Below are 20,836 nucleotides of genomic sequence, written 5' to 3'. Positions count from 1 at the left end.
TTTATATTTTGCTCAATTAAAAGCAAATCATAATATTTAAACAGTAAAACATTAATACTTTATATTTTTCAATAACAGAAAAAAAAGTATAAATTTTCTTTTTGTGGCAGCTTCCCTTTAAAGGATTGTTGCAAAAAGCTATTTTACCTAAAAGGGGCAGAGAAGATAACGAAAGCTCCAAACATTGCATAGTCCAAGTGAGGGAGCTAGCATATGATGTACCAGTACGTCACGTCGGTAAAGGGTTAAACTTTAAATAAAAAAAAAGTCTCCCAAAAGGTAGCCAAACCCCCTTTAAATATGTCCTCAATATTCATATCGCCAGCATACTAGCTGACAGATGTAAAGCCACCCCTGTAATGTCAAGTGCAACAACTCCACTCACCAGGGCTCCTTCCAAGCAGGTTGCATAATGATAACCACGACCCATAATGAGGACGGACTTCTGCTGGTAGAGCTCGGCCGCCAGCTTCTGGATCTCATCATCAAGGCTTAGCACATCTTTAATGTTACCTAAGCAAGAAAAAGAGGAGAAGTGCAGGTAAGCGAACAAAACTATTCCGTGTCATAAGCCGAGTTGCTCTAAGATGGCTGACATACACGAGGGTCTACCCTTACCTGGTAAAAGCTTCAGACCATGCAGAATTTGCTTACGTCTGTCCTGCATAGATATGCGGTCGTCACAAACCAGGAGGGCAAACATGACGAGTGCCACAAACTGACTAGTGTATGCCTAGAAAAGAGAACTGGCTTTACAATACAGGAAAAATGATGACATTATGTGGAGGATACAGATACCCCATACTCTGCACATGAGCAACAGCACGACAGACTCTGCCGGAGAGCAATCACATATTCATAGTGTTTAAGGTTGAAGGTAGGCTTAAGTCCATCGAGTTCAACCCATGACCTAACATGTTGATCCAGAGGAAGGAGAAAAAAAAAAAAAAAAAAACACACACACACACACACACACACATTTGACCGGTGTCACACTTGCAAGTATCTCGCGTGTATCTTGCGAGAGTCTCGCGCTGCATCACCCGGCACGGACACACACTCTCCTCAGAGGAGCAGGGTTGGTTGCATGCATCTCTATGCAACCGACCCGCTCCTGTGAGTAGAGTGTGAGTCCGTGCCGGGTGATGCAACGCGAGACACTCGCAAGTGTGACACCGGCCTTAGGAGAACAAAATTCCTTCCCAACTCCAGATACGGCAATCAAGACTAGTTCCTTGGATCAACACCAAATCATAGCCCCCAACTTAATCTCCAGGTCAGTGCTCACCTTTGTGCTGGCCACACCGATCTCAGGTCCGGCATTAATGTGAACCCCACAATCCGTCTCCCGTGAGATGGAACTGCCAACAGTGTTTGTGATCCCTACAGTCAGGGCACCGCGTTCTTTGCAGTAACGCAGAGCAAGTAAGGTATCTGCAGTCTCTCCTGTGGAAAAGCAGTGGTTTGTCAATCAAAAAAGGAATATATATCTATCTATCTTTATAGCTCAAGAATCTACGGGTCAACTAAGGGGTACTTTACATGCTGCGACATCGCTAGCGATTGCTAGCGATGTCGAGCGCGATAGATCTCGCCCCGTCGCTCGTGCGACATTTGGTGCTCGCTGCCGTAGCAAACATTATCGCTACGGCAGCGTTACACGCACATACCTTGTCAGCGACGTCGCTGTGACTGCCGAACAATCCCTCCTTCAAGGGGGAGGTGCGTTCGGCGTCATAGTGACGTCACTAAGCGGCCGGCCAATAGAAGCGGAGAGGCAGAGATGAGCGGGACATAACATCCCGCCCACCTCCTTCCTTCTGCATTGCCGGTGGACGCAGGTAAGAAGATGTTCGTCGCTCCCGTGGTGTCACACACAGCGATGTGTGCTGCCGCAGGAACGACGAACATCGTACCGGTGGCAGCAGCGATATTAAAGAAGAAGGGAATTTTGTTTACTTACCGTAAATTCCTTTTCTTCTAGCTCTAATTGGGAGACCCAGACAATTGGGTGTATAGCTACTGCCTCCGGAGGCCACACAAAGTATTACACTTAAAAGTGTAAGGCCCCTCCCCTTCTGCCTATACACCCCCCGTGGGATCACGGGCTCCTCAGTTTTAGTGCAAAAGCAAGAAGGAGGAAAGCCAATAAACTGGTTTAAGTAAATTCAATCCGAAGGAATATCGGAGAACTGAAACCATTCAACATGAACAACATGTGTATACAAAAAAACAGGGGCGGGTGCTGGGTCTCCCAATTGGACCTAGAAGAAAAGGAATTTACGGTAAGTAAACAAAATTCCCTTCTTCTTTGTCGCTCTATTGGGAGACCCAGACAATTGGGATGTCCAAAAGCAATCCCTGGGTGGGTAAAATAATACCTCGTAATAGAGCCGTAAAACGGCCCCTTTCTACAGGTGGGCAACCGCCGCCTGAAGGACTCGTCTGCCTATGCTGGCATCCGCCAAAGCATAGGTATGCACCTGACAGTGTTTCGTGAAAGTGTGGAGGCTGGACCAGGTAGCCGCCTGACACACAAGCTGAGCCGTAGCCTGGTGCCTCAAGCCCAGGACGCATCCACCGCTCTGGTAGAATGGACCTTCAGCCCTGAGGGAACCGTAAGCCCAGCAGCACGATAAGCTAGAGAATTGGTTCCTTGAACCACTGAGCTGGTCTTGATTTGGAAGCCTGCAACCCTTTACGCTGGCTAGCAACAAGGACAAGAGTGCTTCCGAGCGGCGCAGGGACGCCGTACGATCGATGAAGAGTCTGAGTGCTCTCACCAGATCTAATCAAGTGCAAATCCTTTTCACATTGGTGAACTGGATGAAGACAAACAAAGGGTACGGATACCCTGATTGAGATGAAAGGGGGGATTCCACCTTAGGGAGAAATTCCGGAACCGGACGCAGAACCCCTTGACCTGGTGAGACACCGGGAAGGGGAGTTTGCACGACAATGCTGCCCCGACAGACACTCTCCGAAGTGAAGTGACTGCCCCTAGGAAAACCACTTTCTGCGAAAGGCGTGAGAGAGAAAAATCCCTCATAGGCTCGAATGGTGGTTTCTGCAGAACCATCAGCACCCTGTTCAAATCACAGGGTTCTAACAGTCGTTTGTAAGGAAGGACTAAGCGGCAAACCCCCTGCAGGAACGTGCGTACTTGAGGTAGTCTTGCTAGGCGCTTCTGAAAAAAATACAGAGAGCGCTGAGATTTGTCCCTTAAGGGAACCGAGCGACAAACCTTTTTCCAACCGAATTGCAGGAAGGAAAGAAAGTAGGCAAGGCAATTGGCCAGGGAGAAACTCCCTGAGCAGAGGACCCAGATAAGAATATCTTCCACGTTCTGTGGTAGATCTTGGCAGATGTGTGTTTTCTGGCCTGTCTCATAGTGGTAATGACCCCTTGAGATAACCCTGCAGATGCTAGGATCCAGGACTCAATGGCCACACAGTCAGGTTGAGGGTCGCAGAATTCAGAAGGAAAAAACGACCCTTGAGACAGCAAGTCTGGTCGGTCTGATAGTTCCCCCGGTTGGCCTACCGTGAGATGCCACAGATCCGGGTACCACGACCTCGTTGGCCATTTTGGAGCGACGAGGATGGCGCGGCGGCAGTCGGACCTGATCTTGCGTAACACTCTGGGCAACAGTGCCAGAGGATGGAACGCATAAGGGAGTTGAAACTGCGACCAATCATGAACGAAGGCGTCTGCCGCCAGAGCTCTGTGATCGTGAGACCGCGCCATGAATGCCGGGACCTTGTTGTTGTGCTGAGACACCATTAGGTCGACGTCCGGCATCCCCCAGCGGCAACAGATCTCCTGAAACACGTCCGGGTGAAGGGACCATTCCCCTGCATCCATGCCCTGGCGACTGAGAAAGTCTGCTTCCCAGTTTTCTACGCTCGGGATGTGAACTGCGGATATGGTGGGTGCTGTGGCTTCCACCCACGGCAGAATCCACCGGACTTCCTGGAAGGCTTGGCGACTGCGTGTCCCACCTTGGTGGTTGATGTAAGCCACCGCTGTGGAGTTGTCCGACTGAATTCGGATCTGCCTGCCTTCCAGCCACTGCTGGAACGCTTTTAGGGCAAGATACACTGCCCTGATCTCCAGAACATTGATCTGAAGTGAGGACTCTTGCTGAGTCCACGTACCCTGAGCCCTGTGGTGGAGAAAGATCGCTCCCCACCCTGACAGACTCGCGTCCGTCGTGACCACCGCCCAGGACGGGGTTAGGCAAGATTTCCCTTTCGATAATGAGGTGGGAAGAAGACACCACCGAAGGGAAGCTTTGGTTGCTTGAGAGAGGGAGACGTTCCTGTCTAGGGACGTCGGCATCCTGTCCCACTTGCGTAGGATGTCCCATTGAAGAGGGCGCAGGTGAAACTGCGCGAAAGGGACTGCTTCCATTGCTGCCACCATCTTCCCCAGGAAGTGCATGAGGCGCCTCAAGGGGTGTGACCGACCTTGAAGGAGTGATTGTACCCCTGTCTGTAGTGAACGCTGTTTGTCCAGCAGAAGCTTCACTATCGCTGGAAGAGTAAGAAACTCCATGCCAAGATATGTCAGCGATTGGACCGGTGTCAGATTTGACTTTGGAAAATTGATGATCCACCTAAAACTCTGTAGAATCTCCAGAGTAACGTTGAGGCTGTGTTGGAATGCCTCTTGAGAGGGTGCCTTGACCAGCAGATTGTCTAAGTAGGGTATCACTGAGTGACCCTGAGAGTGGAGGACCGCAACTACTGTAGCCATGACCTTGGTGAAAACCCTTGGGGCTGTCGCCAGGCCGAACGGCAGTGCCGCGAACTGAAGGTGTTCGTCTCCTATGGCGAAGCGCAAGAAGCGCTGATGCTCAGGAGCAATTGGTACGTGGAGATAAGCATCCTGATATCGATCGATGCTAGGAAATCTCCTTGGGACATTGAGGCGATGACGGAGCGGAGGGATTCCATCCGGAACCGCCTGGTCCTTACGTGTTTGTTGAGCAGTTTTAGGTCCAACATAGGACAGAAGGACCTGTCCTTCTTTGGAACCACAAACAGGTTGGAGTAGAAACCGTGACCCTGTTGCTGAAGAGGAACCGGGACCACCACTCCTTCTGCCTTCAGAATGCCCACCGCCTGCAGCAGAGCCTTGGCTCGCTCGGGAGGCGGAGATGTTCTGAAGAATCGAGTCGGAGGACGAGAGCTGAACTCTATCCTGTAACCGTGAGACAAAATGTCTCTCACCCAACGGACTTTTACTTGTGGCAGCCAGGTGTCGCAAAAGCGGGAGAGCCTGCCACCGACCGAGGATGCGGTGTGAGGAGGCCGTAAGTCATGAGGAAGCCGCCTTGGTAGCGGCGCCTCCGGCGGTCTTTTTAGGGTGTGATTTAGACCGCTACGCGTCGGAGTTCCTCTGATCCTTCTGAGGCCTTTTGGACGAGGAGAATTGGACCTGCCTGCGCCCCGCAAGGACCGAAACCTCGACTGTCCCCTCCTCTGTTGGGGTATGATCGGTGTAGCCTGAGGAAAGGATGTATCCTTTCCCTTGGATTGTTTGATGATTTCATCCAGTCGCTCACCAAACAAGCGGTCGCCAGAGAATGGCAAACTGGTTAGGCACTTTTTTGGAAGCAGAATCTGCCTTCCATTCCCACAACCACAAGGCTCTGCGTATTACCACTGAATTGTCGGACGCAACCGCCTTCCGGCTCGCCGAGTCCAGGACAGCATTAATGGCGTATGACGCAAACGCTGACGTTTGAGACGTTAAAGACGCAGCCTGCGACGCAGACATACGTGTGACTGCCTCAATTTGCGCTTGAGCCGCTGAGACCGCTTGGAGCGCCCAGACGGCTGCGAAAGCTGGAGCAAAGACACGGCAATAGCTTCATAGATGGATTTCAACCAGAGCTCCATCTGTCTGTCAGTGGCATCTTTGAGTGAAGCCATATCTTCCACTGCAACTAAGGATTTAGCCGCTGGAGATAGGAGGTCCACATTGGAACACTGAACCCAGCCCTTGACAACGTCAAAAGGGAAGAGATAACGTGTATCCTTAAGGCGTTTTGAAAAAACGATATCTGGACAAGCCTGGTGGTTCTGGACTGCCTCCCTGAAGTCAGAGTGATCCATGAAACGGAACTTCTCCTGCTGAGAAGCTGACTCCTCAGGCGTAGGAGCTGAGGGAGAAATAACCAACATATGATTGATGGACGCCGTAAGATCGTTCACTACGGTGTCACAATCAGGTGTATCCAGGTAGAGAGCGTTCTCAGGATCAGAATCCTGATCAGATACCTCCGCCTTATCATAGAGAGAGTCCCTATGCTGAGACCCTGAAATGATGCGGTGACGTCGAGGGATGCTCCCAGCGAGGTCGCTTAGGGGGTCTGGGACTGCGGTCCGAGTCAGACCCCTCACCCTGGGATCCCTGAGATACTCCAGGAGCACCTTGTTGTACCAACTTGGGGGGGGGGGGACCAGGGGCAATGAATCAACAGCCAAAATACAAAAGTGCGACCGAACAGTGCAATGTATAGCGTACAAGCATATATCTAAATGTGCATTTCGGCACTAGTGGGGACAGCACCACAGGTGCTTCTTACCGCCCGGTCACAGCGGGTGTGTGACCACCAGAATCCCTGCCAGGGTCTTCCCAAACTTGTCTCTTTTCTCAGTCACAGAAAAAACTGACATGAATGGCTGCCGGCGTCCTGGTCTGACCTCCTTCGCACAAAGCATGAAAACTGAGGAGCCCGTGATCCCACGGGGGGTGTATAGGCAGAAGGGGAGGGGCCTTACACTTTTAAGTGTAATACTTTGTGTGGCCTCCGGAGGCAGTAGCTATACACCCAATTGTCTGGGTCTCCCAATAGAGCGACAAAGAAATGAACGACGTGTCAACGATCAAAGTTTTGGAACGATTTTGCGATCGTTGATCGTCGCTCATTAGTGTTACACGCTGCAATGTCGCTACAGGCGCAGGATGTGAGTCATTAACAATGTGACCCCGATGATATATCGGTAGCGATGTCGCAGCGTGTAAAGTACCACCTAAGGAGACCGACCAATGTGTATGCCATTATGATGGTCACAAATCTTACCCTCTCCTCCAGTGCAAGCCATTCAGGTAAATAATTTTCTTTACAGCAGGAAAATAAAAAAAGAATAACCAATCAGTGATCCACTTACCTGACTGACTAATAAAAAAGCACACATCATCTCTGAAGACTGGGGTGTTCCTGTCCAAAAAGTCACTGGCCAGTTCCACCATGACGGGCAATTCTGTCAGTTCTTCTAAAATCTGGCGAGTCTGTGGGAAGAGGAGACAGTCCGTCAGCTGACTATTCTCAACGGGCTCACAAATGGATTCTAAAAGTCAGTACGTCCACAATGCTGCACCCCATTTACCAGTTTAGCTCTCACGTTTGTGGTTGAGTTCACAACATGAGCCATATTGCGGCTGATATATGCCCATAGTGTGGCCTCCCCCCCAAAAAAATACAAAAAAAAGCCAAAAAGCTCAGGTTAGTGTGGTGTGTGAGTGACAGCAGCTACAACCACTCATTGTTAATTGCTGCTCAGTTATGGTGCAAAATTCTGCAAGTTGGCACGGCCGAAAGCTGCAGCATGGCCACTGGAGGTTCAACCCCATGTGCGGCCATCACTTTGGACTGCAAGAATCACCCATAATATAAAGCTATACTTATAATCAAAACTGAAAAAAATCCTTACACTAATTTGCGTCTGTAGCTTACCAGTCAGACCGCGCATAATGAGCCAACTCACACTCCCTGCAACTCAAGCTGTATAAAAATTGTGACTTCTTAAGCCAATCCTGGCAAACTTAGCTTAGAAAGAAGGGAATTTTGTTTACTTACCGTAAATTCCTTTTCTTCTAGCTCCAATTGGGAGACCCAGACAATTGGGTGTATAGCTTCTGCCTCCGGAGGCCACACAAAGTATTACACTTTAAAAAGTGTAAAGCCCCTCCCCTACTGCCTATACACCCCCCCGTGTATCACGGGCTCCTCAGTTTTGGTGCAAAAGCAGGAAGGAGGAAACTTATAATTTGGTCTAAAGTAATTCAATCCGAAGGAAGTTCGGAAAACTGAAAACCATTCAACATGAACAACATGTGTACACAAAGAACAACAGCCCGAAGGGAACAGGGGCGGGTGCTGGGTCTCCCAATTGGAGCTAGAAGAAAAGGAATTTACGGTAAGTAAACAAAATTCCCTTCTTCTTTGTCGCTCCATTGGGAGACCCAGACAATTGGGACGTCCAAAAGCAGTCCCTGGGTGGGTAAAATAATACCTCGTAATAGAGCCGTAAAACGGCCCCTTCCTACAGGTGGGCAACCGCCGCCTGAAGGATTCGCCTACCTAGGCTGGCATCTGCCGAAGCATAGGTATGCACCTGATAGTGTTTCGTGAAAGTGTGCAGGCTCGACCAGGTAGCCGCCTGACACACCTGCTGAGCCGTAGCCTGGTGCCGCAAAGCCAGGACGCACCCACGGCTCTGGTAGAATGGGCCTTCAGCCCTGAGGGAACCGGAAGCCCAGAGGAACGGTAGGCTTCGAGAATTGGTTCCTTGATCCACCGAGCCAGGGTTGATTTGGAAGCCTGTGACCCTTTACGCTGGCCAGCGACAAGGACAAAGAGTGCCTCCGAGCGGCGCAGGGGCGCCGTACGAGAAATGTAGAGTCTGAGTGCTCTCACCAGATCCAACAAGTGCAAATCCTTTTCACATTGGTGAACTGGATGTGGACAAAGAGAAGGTAAGGAGATATCCTGATTGAGATGAAAGGGGGATACCACCTTAGGGAGAAATTCCGGAACCGGATGCAGAACCACCTTGTCCTGGTGAAACACCAGGAAAGGAGCCTTGCATGACAGCGCTGCTAGTTCAGACACTCTCCGAAGTGATGTGACTGCTACTAGGAAGACCACTTTCTGCGAAAGGCGTGAAAGAGAAATATCCTTCATTGGCTCAAAAGGTGGTTTCTGAAGAGCCATCAGCACCCTGTTCAGATCCCAGGGTTCTAACGGACGCTTGTAAGGAGGAACTATGTGACAAACCCCCTGCAGGAACGTGCGCACCTTTGGAAGTCTGGCTAGGCGCTTCTGGAAAAACACAGAGAGCGCTGAGACTTGTCCCTTCAGAGAACCGAGCGACAAACCCTTTTCTAATCCAGATTGAAGGAAGGAAAGAAAAGTGGGCAAGGCAAATGGCCAGGGAGTAAAACCCTGATCAGCGCACCAGGATAAGAATATTCTCCACGTCCTGTGGTAGATCTTGGCGGACGTTGGTTTCCTGGCCTGTCTCATAGTGGCAATGACCTCTTGAGATAACCCTGAAGATGCTAGGATCCAGGACTCAATGGCCACACAGTCAGGTTGAGGGCCGCAGAATTCAGATGGAAAAACGGCCCTTGAGACAGCAAGTCTGGTCGGTCTGGTAGTGCCCACGGTTGACCCACCGTGAGATGCCACAGATCCGGGTACCACGACCTTCTCGGCCAGTCTGGAGCGACGAGGATGGCGCGGCGGCAGTCTGACCTGATCTTGCGTAACACTCTGGGCAACAGTGCCAGAGGGGGAAACACATAAGGCAGTTGAAACTGCGACCAATCCTGAACTAATGCGTCTGCCGCCAGAGCTCTGTGATCTTGAGACCGTGCCATGAATGCCGGGACCTTGTTGTTGTGCCGGGACGCCATTAGGTCGACGTCCGGTATCCCCCAGCGGCAACAGATCTCTTGAAATACGTCCGGGTGAAGGGACCATTCCCCTGCGTCCATGCCCTGGCGACTGAGAAAGTCTGCTTCCCAGTTTTCTACGCCCGGGATGTGAACTGCGGATATGGCGGATGCTGTGGCTTCCGCCCACAGCAGAATCCTGGAAGGCTTGCCGACTGCGTGTGCCGCCTTGGTGGTTGATGTATGCCACCGCTGTGGAGTTGTCCGACTGAATTCGGATCTGTTTGCCTTCCAGCCACGGCTGGAACGCTTTTAGGGCTAGATACACTGCCCTTATCTCCAGAACATTGATCTGCAGGGAGGACTCTGGCTGAGTCCAGGTACCCTGGGCCCTGTGGTGGAGAAAGACCGCTCCCCACCCTGACAGGCTCGCGTCCGTCGTGACCACCGCCCAGGATCGTGGTAGGAAGGATTTCCCCTTCGACAATGAAGTGGGAAGAAGCCACCACCGAAGAGAGGCTTTGGCTGCCTGAGAAAGGGAGACGTTCCTGTCGAGGGACGTCGACTTCCTGTCCCACTTGCGGAGAATGTCCCATTGAAGTGAACGCAGATGAAACTGCGCAAAAGGAACTGCCTCCATTGCTGCCACCATCTTCCCTAGGAAGTGCATGAGGCGCCTCAAGGGGTGTGACTGGCCTTGAAGGAGAGATTGCACCCCTGTCTGTAGTGAACGCTGTTTGTCCAGCGGAAGCTTCACTATCGCTGGAAGAGTATGAAACTCCATGCCAAGATATGTCAGTGATTGGGCCGGTGTCAGATTTGACTTTGTGAAATTGATGATCCACCCGAATCTCTGAAGAGTCTCCAGAGCAATGTCCAGGCTGTGTTGGCATGCCACTCGGGAGGGTGCCCTGACAAGCAGATCGTCTAAGTAAGGGATCACCGAGTGTCCCTGAGAGTGTAGGACTGCTACAACTGCTGCCATGACCTTGGTGAAGACCCGTGGTGCTGTCGCCAGGCCGAAAGGCAGTGCCACGAACTGAAGGTGTTCGTCCCCTATGGCGAAACGCAGGAAGCGCTGATGCTCTGGTGCAATCGGTACGTGGAGATAAGCATCTTTGATGTCGATTGATGCTAGGAAATCTCCTTGGGACATTGAGGCGATGACGGAGCGGAGCGATTCCATCCGGAACCGCCTGGTTTTCACGTGTTTGTTGAGCAGTTTTAGGTCCAGAACAGGACGGAAAGATCCGTCCTTTTTTGGCACCACAAACAAGTTGGAGTAAAAACCGTGACCCTGTTGCTGAAGAGGAACAGGGATCACCACTCCTTCTGCCTTCAGAGTGCACACCGCCTGAAGAAGAGCATCGGCTCGCTCGGGGGGCGGAGATGTTCTGAAGAAACGAGTCGGAGGACGAGAGCTGAGCTCTATCCTGTAACCGTGAGACAGAATGTCTCTCACCCAACGGTCTTGTAACTGTGGCAACCAGGCGTCGCAAAAGCGGGAGAGCCTGCCACCGACCGAGGATGCGGCGTGAAGAGGCCGAAAGTCATGAGGAGGCCGCTTTGGGAGCGGTTCCTCCGGCGGTCTTTTTAGGACGTGACTTAGACCGCCATGAATCGGAGTTCGTCTGACCCTTCTGTGGCCTGTTGGACGAGGAGAATTGAGACCTGCCCGCGGGCCGAAAGGACCGAAACCTCGATTGTACCTTCCGTTGTTGAGGTCTTTTTGGTTTGGACTGGGGTAAGGATGAGTCCTTTCCCTTGGATTGTTTAATGATTTCATCCAATCGCTCACCAAACAGGCGGTCACCAGAAAATGGCAACCCGGTTAAGAACTTTTTGGAAGCAGAGTCTGCCTTCCATTCACGTAGCCACATGGCCCTGCGGACTGCCACCGAATTGGTGGATGCTACCGCCGTACGGCTCGTAGAGTCCAGGACAGCATTAATGGCGTAGGACGCAAACGCCGAAGCCTGAGAGGTTAATGACACCACCTGCGGAGCAGAGGCACGTGTGATTGCATTAATCTGCGAGTGACAAGCTGAGATAGCTTGGAGCGCCCATACGGCTGCGAATGCCGGAGCAAAGGACGCGCCGATAGCCTCATAGATGGATTTCAACCAGAGCTCCATCTGTCTGTCAGTGGCATCTTTGAGTGAAGCCCCATCTTCCACTGCAACTATGGATCTAGCCGCCAGTCTGGAGACTGGAGGATCCACCTTGGGACACTGAGCCCAACCCTTGACAACGTCAGGGGGGAAGGGATAACGTGTGTCCTTAAGGCGCTTAGAAAAGCGCTTATCTGGACAAGCTCGGTGTTTCTGGACTGCCTCTCTGAAATCGGAGTGATCCAGGAACATACTCATTGTACGCTTGGGAAACCTAAAACGGAATTTCTCCTGCTGAGAAGCTGACTCCTCAATTGGAGGAGCTGGGGGAGAAAGATCCAACACCTGATTGATGGACGCTATAAGGTCGTTCACTATGGCGTCCCCTTCTGGTGTATCTAGGTTGAGAGCGGCTTCAGGATCAGAGTCCTGATCTGCCCCCTCCGCTTCATCCTCTAGAGAGTCCTCCTTCTGAGACCCTGAGCAGTGTGATGAAGTCGAGGGAAGCTCCCAGCGACCCCGCTTAGGTGGTCTGGGACTGCGGTCCGTGTCAGAGACCTCACCTTGAGACCTATGAGTCACCCCAGGAGCACTTTGCTGCTCCAACCGAGGGGGGCCTGGGGTCAATGATTCAACAGTGCCCGGGGCCTGTGTTACAGGTCTGGACTGCAAAGCTTCTAGTATCTTAGCAGACCATTTATCCATAGTCTCAGAAAGTTTGTCAGCGAATACTGCAAACTCCGTCCCTGTCACCTGGACAGTGGCAGCCGGTGTTTCTACCTGGGCCGAGGGTCCCACTAGTGGCTGAGGCTCCGGCTGAGTAAGTACCATAGGTGCCGAGCATTGCACACAATGAGGGTAGGTGGAACCTGCAGGTAGCATAGCCGCACATGAGGTACAGGTTGCAAAGTAAGCCTGTGCTTTGGCACCCTTGCTATTTGCAGACGACATGCTGTTGTCTCCTCTGAGTACAATCTGGGAGGGTATATAGCCAAAAACCAGTGCGACCGTACAGAGTAAATGTGTAGCATATAAACCTATATATATATATACACTTCGGCACCCAGGGGGGCCAGCACCTAGAAACAGGTGCGGCTTACCGACCGCCCAAAGCGGTTGTGTGACCACCAGATTCCCTGCCTGGATCTCCCAGAGCCGTTTGTCTCTCCTCTCTAGCTTCAGAAGTGCTGACAGGAATGGCTGCCAGCGTTCTGTGAGGAGGAGGGGGCCGTGGGCGTGCCCAAGAAAGTGCGGGAATCTGGTGTCCCACTGTGCTCAGTGAGGGGGGAGGAGGATACAAAGTATGCTCCAGCCCTCAGCGCTGACGTCCAGTGCAGTGTCCCTCCCTTCCCCTGACTGACAGGCCCGGGGGCGGGAATATGCAGTACTAGGCCGCAAAAGCCGAGGACTAAAGTTATAAGCGCGGCCGGCAAACAAGCGCGGTCAGCGCGGTAGTCCCGGCGCACTAACACACCCAGCAGTGCTGCAGCGTGTATGACACAAGCGCTCCATGCGCTGTCCCCAAGGGGACACAGAGTACCTCACAGTAGCAGGGCCTTGTCCCTGACGATACCCAGCTCCTGTCCAGCAGATTCCCCAGGGGCTGCGGAGGGAGCACGGTCCCAGTGTCTGGAGACCGATTAGGATCCCACTTCACCCAGAGCCCTGCAGGGATGGGGAAGGAAAACAGCATGTTGGCTCCTGCCTATGTACCCGCAATGGGTACCTCAACCTTAACCGCACCGCCGACCAGAGTGGGGTGAGAAGGGAGCATGCTGGGGGCCCTATATGGGCCCACTTTTCTTCCATCCGAAATAGTCAGCAGCTGCTGCTGACTAAATTGTGGAGCTATGCGTGCATGTGTGCCTCCTTCGCACAAAGCATAAAAACTGAGGAGCCCGTGATACACGGGGGGGTGTATAGGCAGTAGGGGAGGGGCTTTACACTTTTAAGTGTAATACTTTGTGTGGCCTCCGGAGGCAGAAGCTATACACCCAATTGTCTGGGTCTCCCAATGGAGCGACAAAGAAAGGTGGGCCGGGGTGTAGCCAAGAGCGGACGACAAATTCATCATAAATTTTGCCATACCAAGTGGCATAAATTAGGATAGAAATGTATCACTGCTTACATTTCTGGTGATGGCACAACATTTAAAAAAATGAGCCACATTTATTAAAGATGTGCAAGGCTCTCAACAAATTTGGCACAGCTTACTCCAGCTCTCTCCGCATTGACAGCTGTATAAAATCACTGAAACAAGTAAAAGGAGGAGAGCCAGCCGACAATTCATAAATTGTGGAAACTCACATGGCGGGGGGTGGGTAGAGTGGGGAGGCCAGGGGCCCCCCCAACCCCTGTATTCTGGTGCAAGGAATGCCCTCCAGGATAATCTTCAGTATGTGATGCTCACACTGCGGCCGTCCCATGAATGTGGTGTGAGGCATTCAGCTCTACATGCACGGTCAGGATGCCGGGTCGGCAGAAGAGTAACACAGCGGCGTACCGTTAACTACTTTTGCTGTGGGATTTTTTTTTTTTGTTTTATGTTGTCATTAAATACCTTTTTTCACTACACCCATTGAGATCCAAGGAGGTGATCCATCAATTCTGACGAGGGTTCCTTACACCAGGACACAGCGGTTGGGGGCCACCAACCTCCCCCGCAGGCCATACGAGTTTCCTCATTTTTACCATTTTTATTTTTTTTTATTTTAGTTTTTTTGCATTATCCATGCAGACATCCAGGTGAAAGCTGTGACCTGATTACAACACATTGAATTCTCAGTTGTGTTTGGGAACGTTTTTGTTTTTTTTTTATAACTGCTCACAGAATGTAAAGGACATTAAGGGCATGTGTACACAATCAGGATCCACTGTGCCATGAGTCTCCTCCGCAGGAGACCGCAGCTGCTCGTGATCACGATCCGGGCTCAGGCAGTTGCGGTCTCTCGCTGTGTTCCTCCTGAAGAAAACGCTTGCGTCTCCCCAGCAAAAAAAATTGACATGCTGCGGCTCGGTCAGTCTTCGCTGCAGGAAAAACCAAGCACATTGGGCATGGGCACGGGATTTCTAGAAATCCCATCAACTGTGCTTGTACTGTACAAGGCAGCGTTTTGGATGCAGCGAAAACACACTGCGTTCAAAACACTGAACCCTGATCAGGAGAATGCAGCGTAAGACACGCGGCATGAAAATAAAACCGAGTGGAGTGCGATAAAAACATTACATTCCACTCGGACCAATATTAGCCTATGTGCCAGCACCCATGAGCTATTTTCTCAGCCCTAATTGGACCGAGAAAACAATCGCAGCACGCTGTGGCTGTAGTGCAAGCCTCTTTCTCTCGCGCCAATTCAAGTCTATGGGACGAGAGAAAGATCGCACTGCACTCGCGGAACACCTGTGTTCTGCAAGTGCAGAGCAAGAATGGCAATAGCCGGCTACAGAGGAGAGAGATAAATTCCTCCCTCCCCTCCGCAGTGCCAGCCCTCCCCCCATGATCGGAACTCAGTCGCAGTGACACTGTGCTGCCAGCGTGAGCCGAGTGTCATGCGATGATCGCATTAGTCCCCGTGTGGCCCTGGCTGAAGAGTCTAAAAAGCCCAAGTGGCCAATGTGAAAAGTGCAATATCTAGCATTTGTATTTTTACTAAAGATTGTAATATGAAAAATAAATAAAAATATTATAAAAACACTTTTAAAACAGAAAAACGGAAATAAAAACAATTAGATAATTTTCCAATTAAACATTCCCTTTAAATTGGGATCAAAGTTTATTTGCACACAGAAACACGAGGAGATCTTAACACTCAGTATATAGACAATGAATGCTGTATCCAGTGCGAGACAAACACAGAGCGCTGAACTGGAAGCTTTAGTGCAGGAGGAAAGACCGCAAAATTCAACCGGTTGCCAATACAAAATACTGTCAGCAAATCAAACATTAACCTGTTTTTCTGTGCATTAGTGAATACGCATGAAGGCTAGTCCTTCTTCCGCCAGCAATTTTTTATTTATTTTAATTCTTGATTTAGTTGTGCATCTTTTTTATATCCTAAGGGGTACTTTGCACACTACGACATTGCTAGCCGATGCTTGCGATGCTGAGCGTGATAGTCACCACCCCCGTCGCACATACGATATTGTGTTATAGCTGCCGTAGCGAACATTATCGCTACGGCAGCTTCACACAGACTTCCCTGCCCTGCGACGTCGCTCTGGCCGGCGACCCACCTCCTTCCTAAGATGTGCGTCACTTTCGATTTGACCCCACCGACATCGCAGCTGCGATGTCGCCGTGTGCAAAGTACCCCTAAAAGTAGCTCCACCACAATGGACGACTTTCACCCATTCACAGGATGGCCGGGAAAATTTCTGCTGTCTGGGAGCCTCTTGAAACAGTGACTTAACTCACCACTCCATTCAGTTCTGACTATAGGGATTGGTGGGGTCCCTACACTGGTATCCACAGCAATCAGCCTTTTAAGACCTATCTGCATGTCATTTATGGGGAATCTCTAAGATCCAGGCATTATTTCATCTTCAATTTGTACACTTGAATACCCCCCATAAGCACAAAAGGGGGCACTAGCCTCTAAATTTATTCTGCAAGAGTAATTCGCTAACAGTGCATTGGGCATTTTGCAGCAAATGTAGCTGACACGCGACACCCAGATACTTCTGTACACTACGTGGTTTTCTGGTGTGGCACCGCCAGTATATAAAACCCATAACCTTACTAAACAGACAACAATATCTACTACACGGCACGTCTATGGGTCTAGAGAAGGCAGACAGCAAAGGTTTTATTTGCCATCTGTCTGTGTCCTGTAGAATAACCGTGGCAAAAGCAGAGTAAATAATTACGGCCGTCCTTGGCACCAATGGTAAAAACAAACAAACAAACAAAAACTTCCATTTATAATGATAGAAGAAGGGAATTTTGTTTACTTACCGTAAATTCCTTTTCTTCTAGCTCCAATTGGGAGACCCAGACAGTGGGTGTATAGCTACTGCCTCTGGAGGCCGCACAAAGAACTACACTTAAAAGTGTAAGGCCCCTCCCCTTCTGGCTATACACCCTCCCGTAGGAGTACGGATTCCTCAGTTTTAGTACCAAAGCAAGAAGGAGGAAAGCCAATAACAGTTTCAAAAACAAATTCAATCCGATAACAAGATCGGAGAACTTAAGAAACAACATGAACAACATGTGCACCCGAAAAAACGAAACCCTAAGAACAAATAGGGCGGGTGCTGGGTCTCCCAATTGGAGCTAGAAGAAAAGGAATTTACGGTAAGTAAACAAAATTCCCTTCTTCTTTTTCGCTCCTAATTGGGAGACCCAGACAGTGGGACGTCCAAAAGCAGTCCCTGGGTGGGTAAAAAGATACCACATGAACGGGCTGTCAGACAGCCTCTTCCTACAGGTGGGCCACCGCCGCCTGAAGGACCTGTCTACCTAGGCTGGCATCTGCCGAAGCGTAGGTATGCACTTGATAGTGTTTGGTAAACGTGTGCAGACTCGACCAGGTAGCCGCCTGGCACACTTGCTGAGCCGTAGCCTGATGCCGCAATGCCCAGGACGCACCCACGGCTCTGGTAGAATGGGCCTTCAGTCCAGATGGAATCGGAAGCCCAGCAGAACGGTATGTGTGAAGAATTGGTTCCTTGATCCACCGCGCCAGGGTGGATTTGGAAGCTTGCGATCCCTTATGCTGACCAGCGACTAGGACAAAGAGCGCATCAGAACGGCGTAGAGACGCCGTGCGAGAAATGTAAATCCTGAGTGCTCTCACCAGGTCCAACAGATGTAAACCCTTTTCAAATTGGTGAACTGGATGCGGACACAAAGATGGCAAAGTGATATCCTGATTGAGATGAAAGGAAGAAACCACCTTGGGAGAAAACTCTGGAATTGGACGCAGTACTACCTTGTCTTGGTGAAACACCAGGAAGGGAGATTTGCAAGATAACGCCGCTAGCTCGGACACTCTTCGAAGAGACGTGACCGCCACAAGAAAAACTACCTTGTGTGAAAGCCGAGAAAGGGGAACCTCTTTCAAAGGCTCGAAAGGCGGCTTCTGGAGAGCAATGAGAACCTTGTTCAGATCCCAGGGTTCCAATGGCCGTCTGTAAGGAGGAACGATATGACAAACTCCTTGGAGAAACGTGCGTACTTTAGAAAGCCGTGCCAAGCGCTTCTGAAAGAATACGGATAGCGCGGAGACTTGACCCTTAAGAGAGCTAAGCGACAAACCTTTTTCCAACCCAGACTGCAGGAAGGAAAGAAAAATTGGCAATGCAAATGGCCAGGGAGAAAACCCTTGAGCCAAGCACCACGCTAAGAATATCTTCCACGTCCTGTGATAGATCTTAGCTGAGGATGGTTTTCTAGCCTGTCTCATTGTGGCAACAACTTCATGAGATAAACCTGAGGCCGCTAGGATCCAGGACTCAATGGCCACACAGTCAGGTTCAGGGCCGCAGAATTCAGATGGAAAAACGGCCCTTGAGACAGCAAATCTGGACGGTCTGGTAGTGTCCACGGTTGGCCTACCGTGAGATGCCACAGATCCGGGTACCACGACCTTCTTGGCCAATCTGGAGCGACGAGTATGGCTCGATGGCAGTCGGACCTGATTTTCCGGAGAACTCTGGGTAACAATGCTAGAGGTGGGAACACATAGGGGAGTCGGAATTGCGACCAATCCTGAACCAAGGCGTCTGCCGCCAGTGCTCGGTGATCGTGAGACCGTGCCATGAAAACTGGGACCTTGTTGTTGTGCCGTGACGCCATCAGATCGACGTCCGGCGTCCCCCAGCGGCAACAGATCTGCTGAAACACGTCCGGGTGAAGGGACCATTCTCCTGCGTCCATGCCCTGGCGACTGAGAAAGTCTGCTTCCCAGTTTTCCACGCCTGGGATGTGAACTGCGGATATGGTGGACGCTCTGCTTTCCACCCACGTCAAAATCCGCTGGACTTCTTGAAAAGCTTGGCGACTGCGTGTTCCCCCTTGGTGGTTGATGTACGCCACCGCCGTGGAATTGTCCGACTGAATCCGAATCTGCTTGCCTTCCAGCCATTGTTGGAAGGCTCGCAGGGCAAGATAGATTGCTCTGATTTCCAGAACATTGATCTGCAGGGTGGACTCTTCCTGAGTCCACGTCCCCTGAGCCCTGTGGTGGAGAAACACCGCTCCCCACCCTGATAGGCTCGCATCCGTCGTGACCACTGCCCAGGACGGGGGAAGGAACGACTTTCCCTGTGACAATGAGGTGGGGAGAAGCCACCAACGCAGAGAGTCCTTGGCAGTCAGAGAGGGAGACAGTCCTGTCGAGGGACGTCGATTTCCCATCCCATTGGCGTAGAATGTCCCATTGTAGAGGGCGCAGATGAAACTGCGCGAACGGGACTGCCTCCATTGCTGCTACCATCTTTCCTAGGAAATGCATGAGGCGCCTCAGTGAGTGCGACTGGCTCTGAAGGAGAGATTGCACTCCAGTCCGTAGCGAGCACTGCTTGTCCAGTGGAAGCTTCACTATCGCTGAGAGAGTATGAAACTCCATGCCAAGATAAGTCAGAGATTGGGTCGGGGTTAGATGAGACTTTGGAAAGTTGATAATCCACCCGAAACTCTGGAGAGTGTCTAGTGCCACCTTCAGACTGTGCTGGCATGCCTCTTGAGAGGGTGCCTTTATAAGCAGGTCGCCTAGATACGGGATGACCGAGTGACCCTGCGAGTGCAGAACAGCTACTACTGCTGCCATGACTTTGGTGAAGACCCAGGGGGCTGTTGCCAGACCGAAAGGTAACGCTACGAACTGCAGGTGTTCGTCGTGTATGACGAAGCGTAGGAAACGCTGATGCTCTGGTGCAATCGGCACGTGGAGATACGCATCTTTGATATCTATTGATGCTAGAAAATCTCCTTGAGACATTGAGGCTATGACGGAGCGTAGGGATTCCATCCGGAACCTCCTGACTTTTACGTGTCTGTTGAGCAACTTTAGATCCAGGACGGGTCGATACGATCCGTCCTTTTTTGGGACCACAAACAGATTGGAGTAAAAACCGTGACCTTGTTCCTGAAGAGGGACGGAGGTCACCACTCCTTCCGCCTTTAGAGCGGCCACTGCCTGCAACAGAGCATCGGCTCGGTCTGGTGGAGGAGAAGTTCTGAAGAAACGAGTTGGCGGACGAGAACTGAACTCTATCCTGTACCCGTGAGACAGAATATCCCTCACCCAACGGTCTTTGACGCGTGACAGCCAAATGTCGCCAAAGTGGGAAAGCCTCCCACCGACCGCGGGTGTGGGAATCGGAGACTGCAAGTCAGGAGGACGCCGTCTTGGCAACGGTTCCTCCGGCTGTCCTTTTTGGGCGTGACTGAGACCTCCAAGAATCTGAGCGTCTGAGCACCCCGAAACACCGTGTCTGCAAATTGGGATTCTGATCTGGCTTATATATCCTGAGTCATATTGCAAAGGATTGTCAAAAATCCACTTGTGACTTTTAGGATCGCTACTTCCAATAGGTGGCGCTGTGCTAGAGTTTGTCTCCTTTACTGGAGAGACAATTTGAATATTTCCCAGAGGGGCATTGCAGCTATAAGTCCCCTTACCTGGCAGCCAGACTGGCTTGCAAAGCCTCCTTAAGGAGAATAGTGTTCCCCCGTGGAATTTTAGGGGCATTGCAGCTATAAGTCCCCTTACCTGGCAGCCAGACTGGCTTGCAAAGTCTCCTTAAGGAGAATAGTGTTCCCCCGTGGTCCCCACATAGCTTTCTCATGAGCCAGATCAGACACCCCCATACTTTGCACTGACGAGGGGCAAGCACCCCGAAACACCGTGTCTGCAAATTGGGATTCTGATCTGGCTTATATATCCTGAGTCATATTGCAAAGGATTGTCAAAAATCCACTTGTGACTTTTAGGATCGCTACTTCCAATAGGTGGCGCTGTGCTAGAGTTTGTCTCCTTTACTGGAGAGACAATTTGAATATTTCCCAGAGGGGCATTGCAGCTATAAGTCCC

The 20,836-nt window shown here is 51.0% G+C and overlaps 1 protein-coding gene across 1 annotated transcript in view; it reads right to left on the bottom strand.

Moving 5' to 3' along the window:
- Window positions 1–20,836, bottom strand: part of GFPT1 (glutamine--fructose-6-phosphate transaminase 1) — a 91,157-nt gene that overhangs the window by 3,784 nt on the left and 66,537 nt on the right. Inside the window, exons 13-16 of the mRNA XM_075346170.1 lie at window positions 7,182–7,302; window positions 1,289–1,446; window positions 619–733; window positions 386–513 (exon numbers count right to left, since the gene is read on the bottom strand). Coding sequence (XP_075202285.1) covers window positions 386–513; window positions 619–733; window positions 1,289–1,446; window positions 7,182–7,302 — 522 coding nt within the window. The remainder of the gene's footprint in view (window positions 1–385; window positions 514–618; window positions 734–1,288; window positions 1,447–7,181; window positions 7,303–20,836) is intronic.

Source organism: Anomaloglossus baeobatrachus, chromosome 4 (genome assembly GCF_048569485.1).
Source record: "Anomaloglossus baeobatrachus isolate aAnoBae1 chromosome 4, aAnoBae1.hap1, whole genome shotgun sequence".
In the NCBI taxonomy this organism is placed as follows: domain Eukaryota; kingdom Metazoa; phylum Chordata; class Amphibia; order Anura; family Aromobatidae; genus Anomaloglossus; species Anomaloglossus baeobatrachus.
The sequence above is the reverse complement of the archived record's forward strand: the minus strand, read 5'-3'. Positions and strand labels throughout refer to the sequence as shown.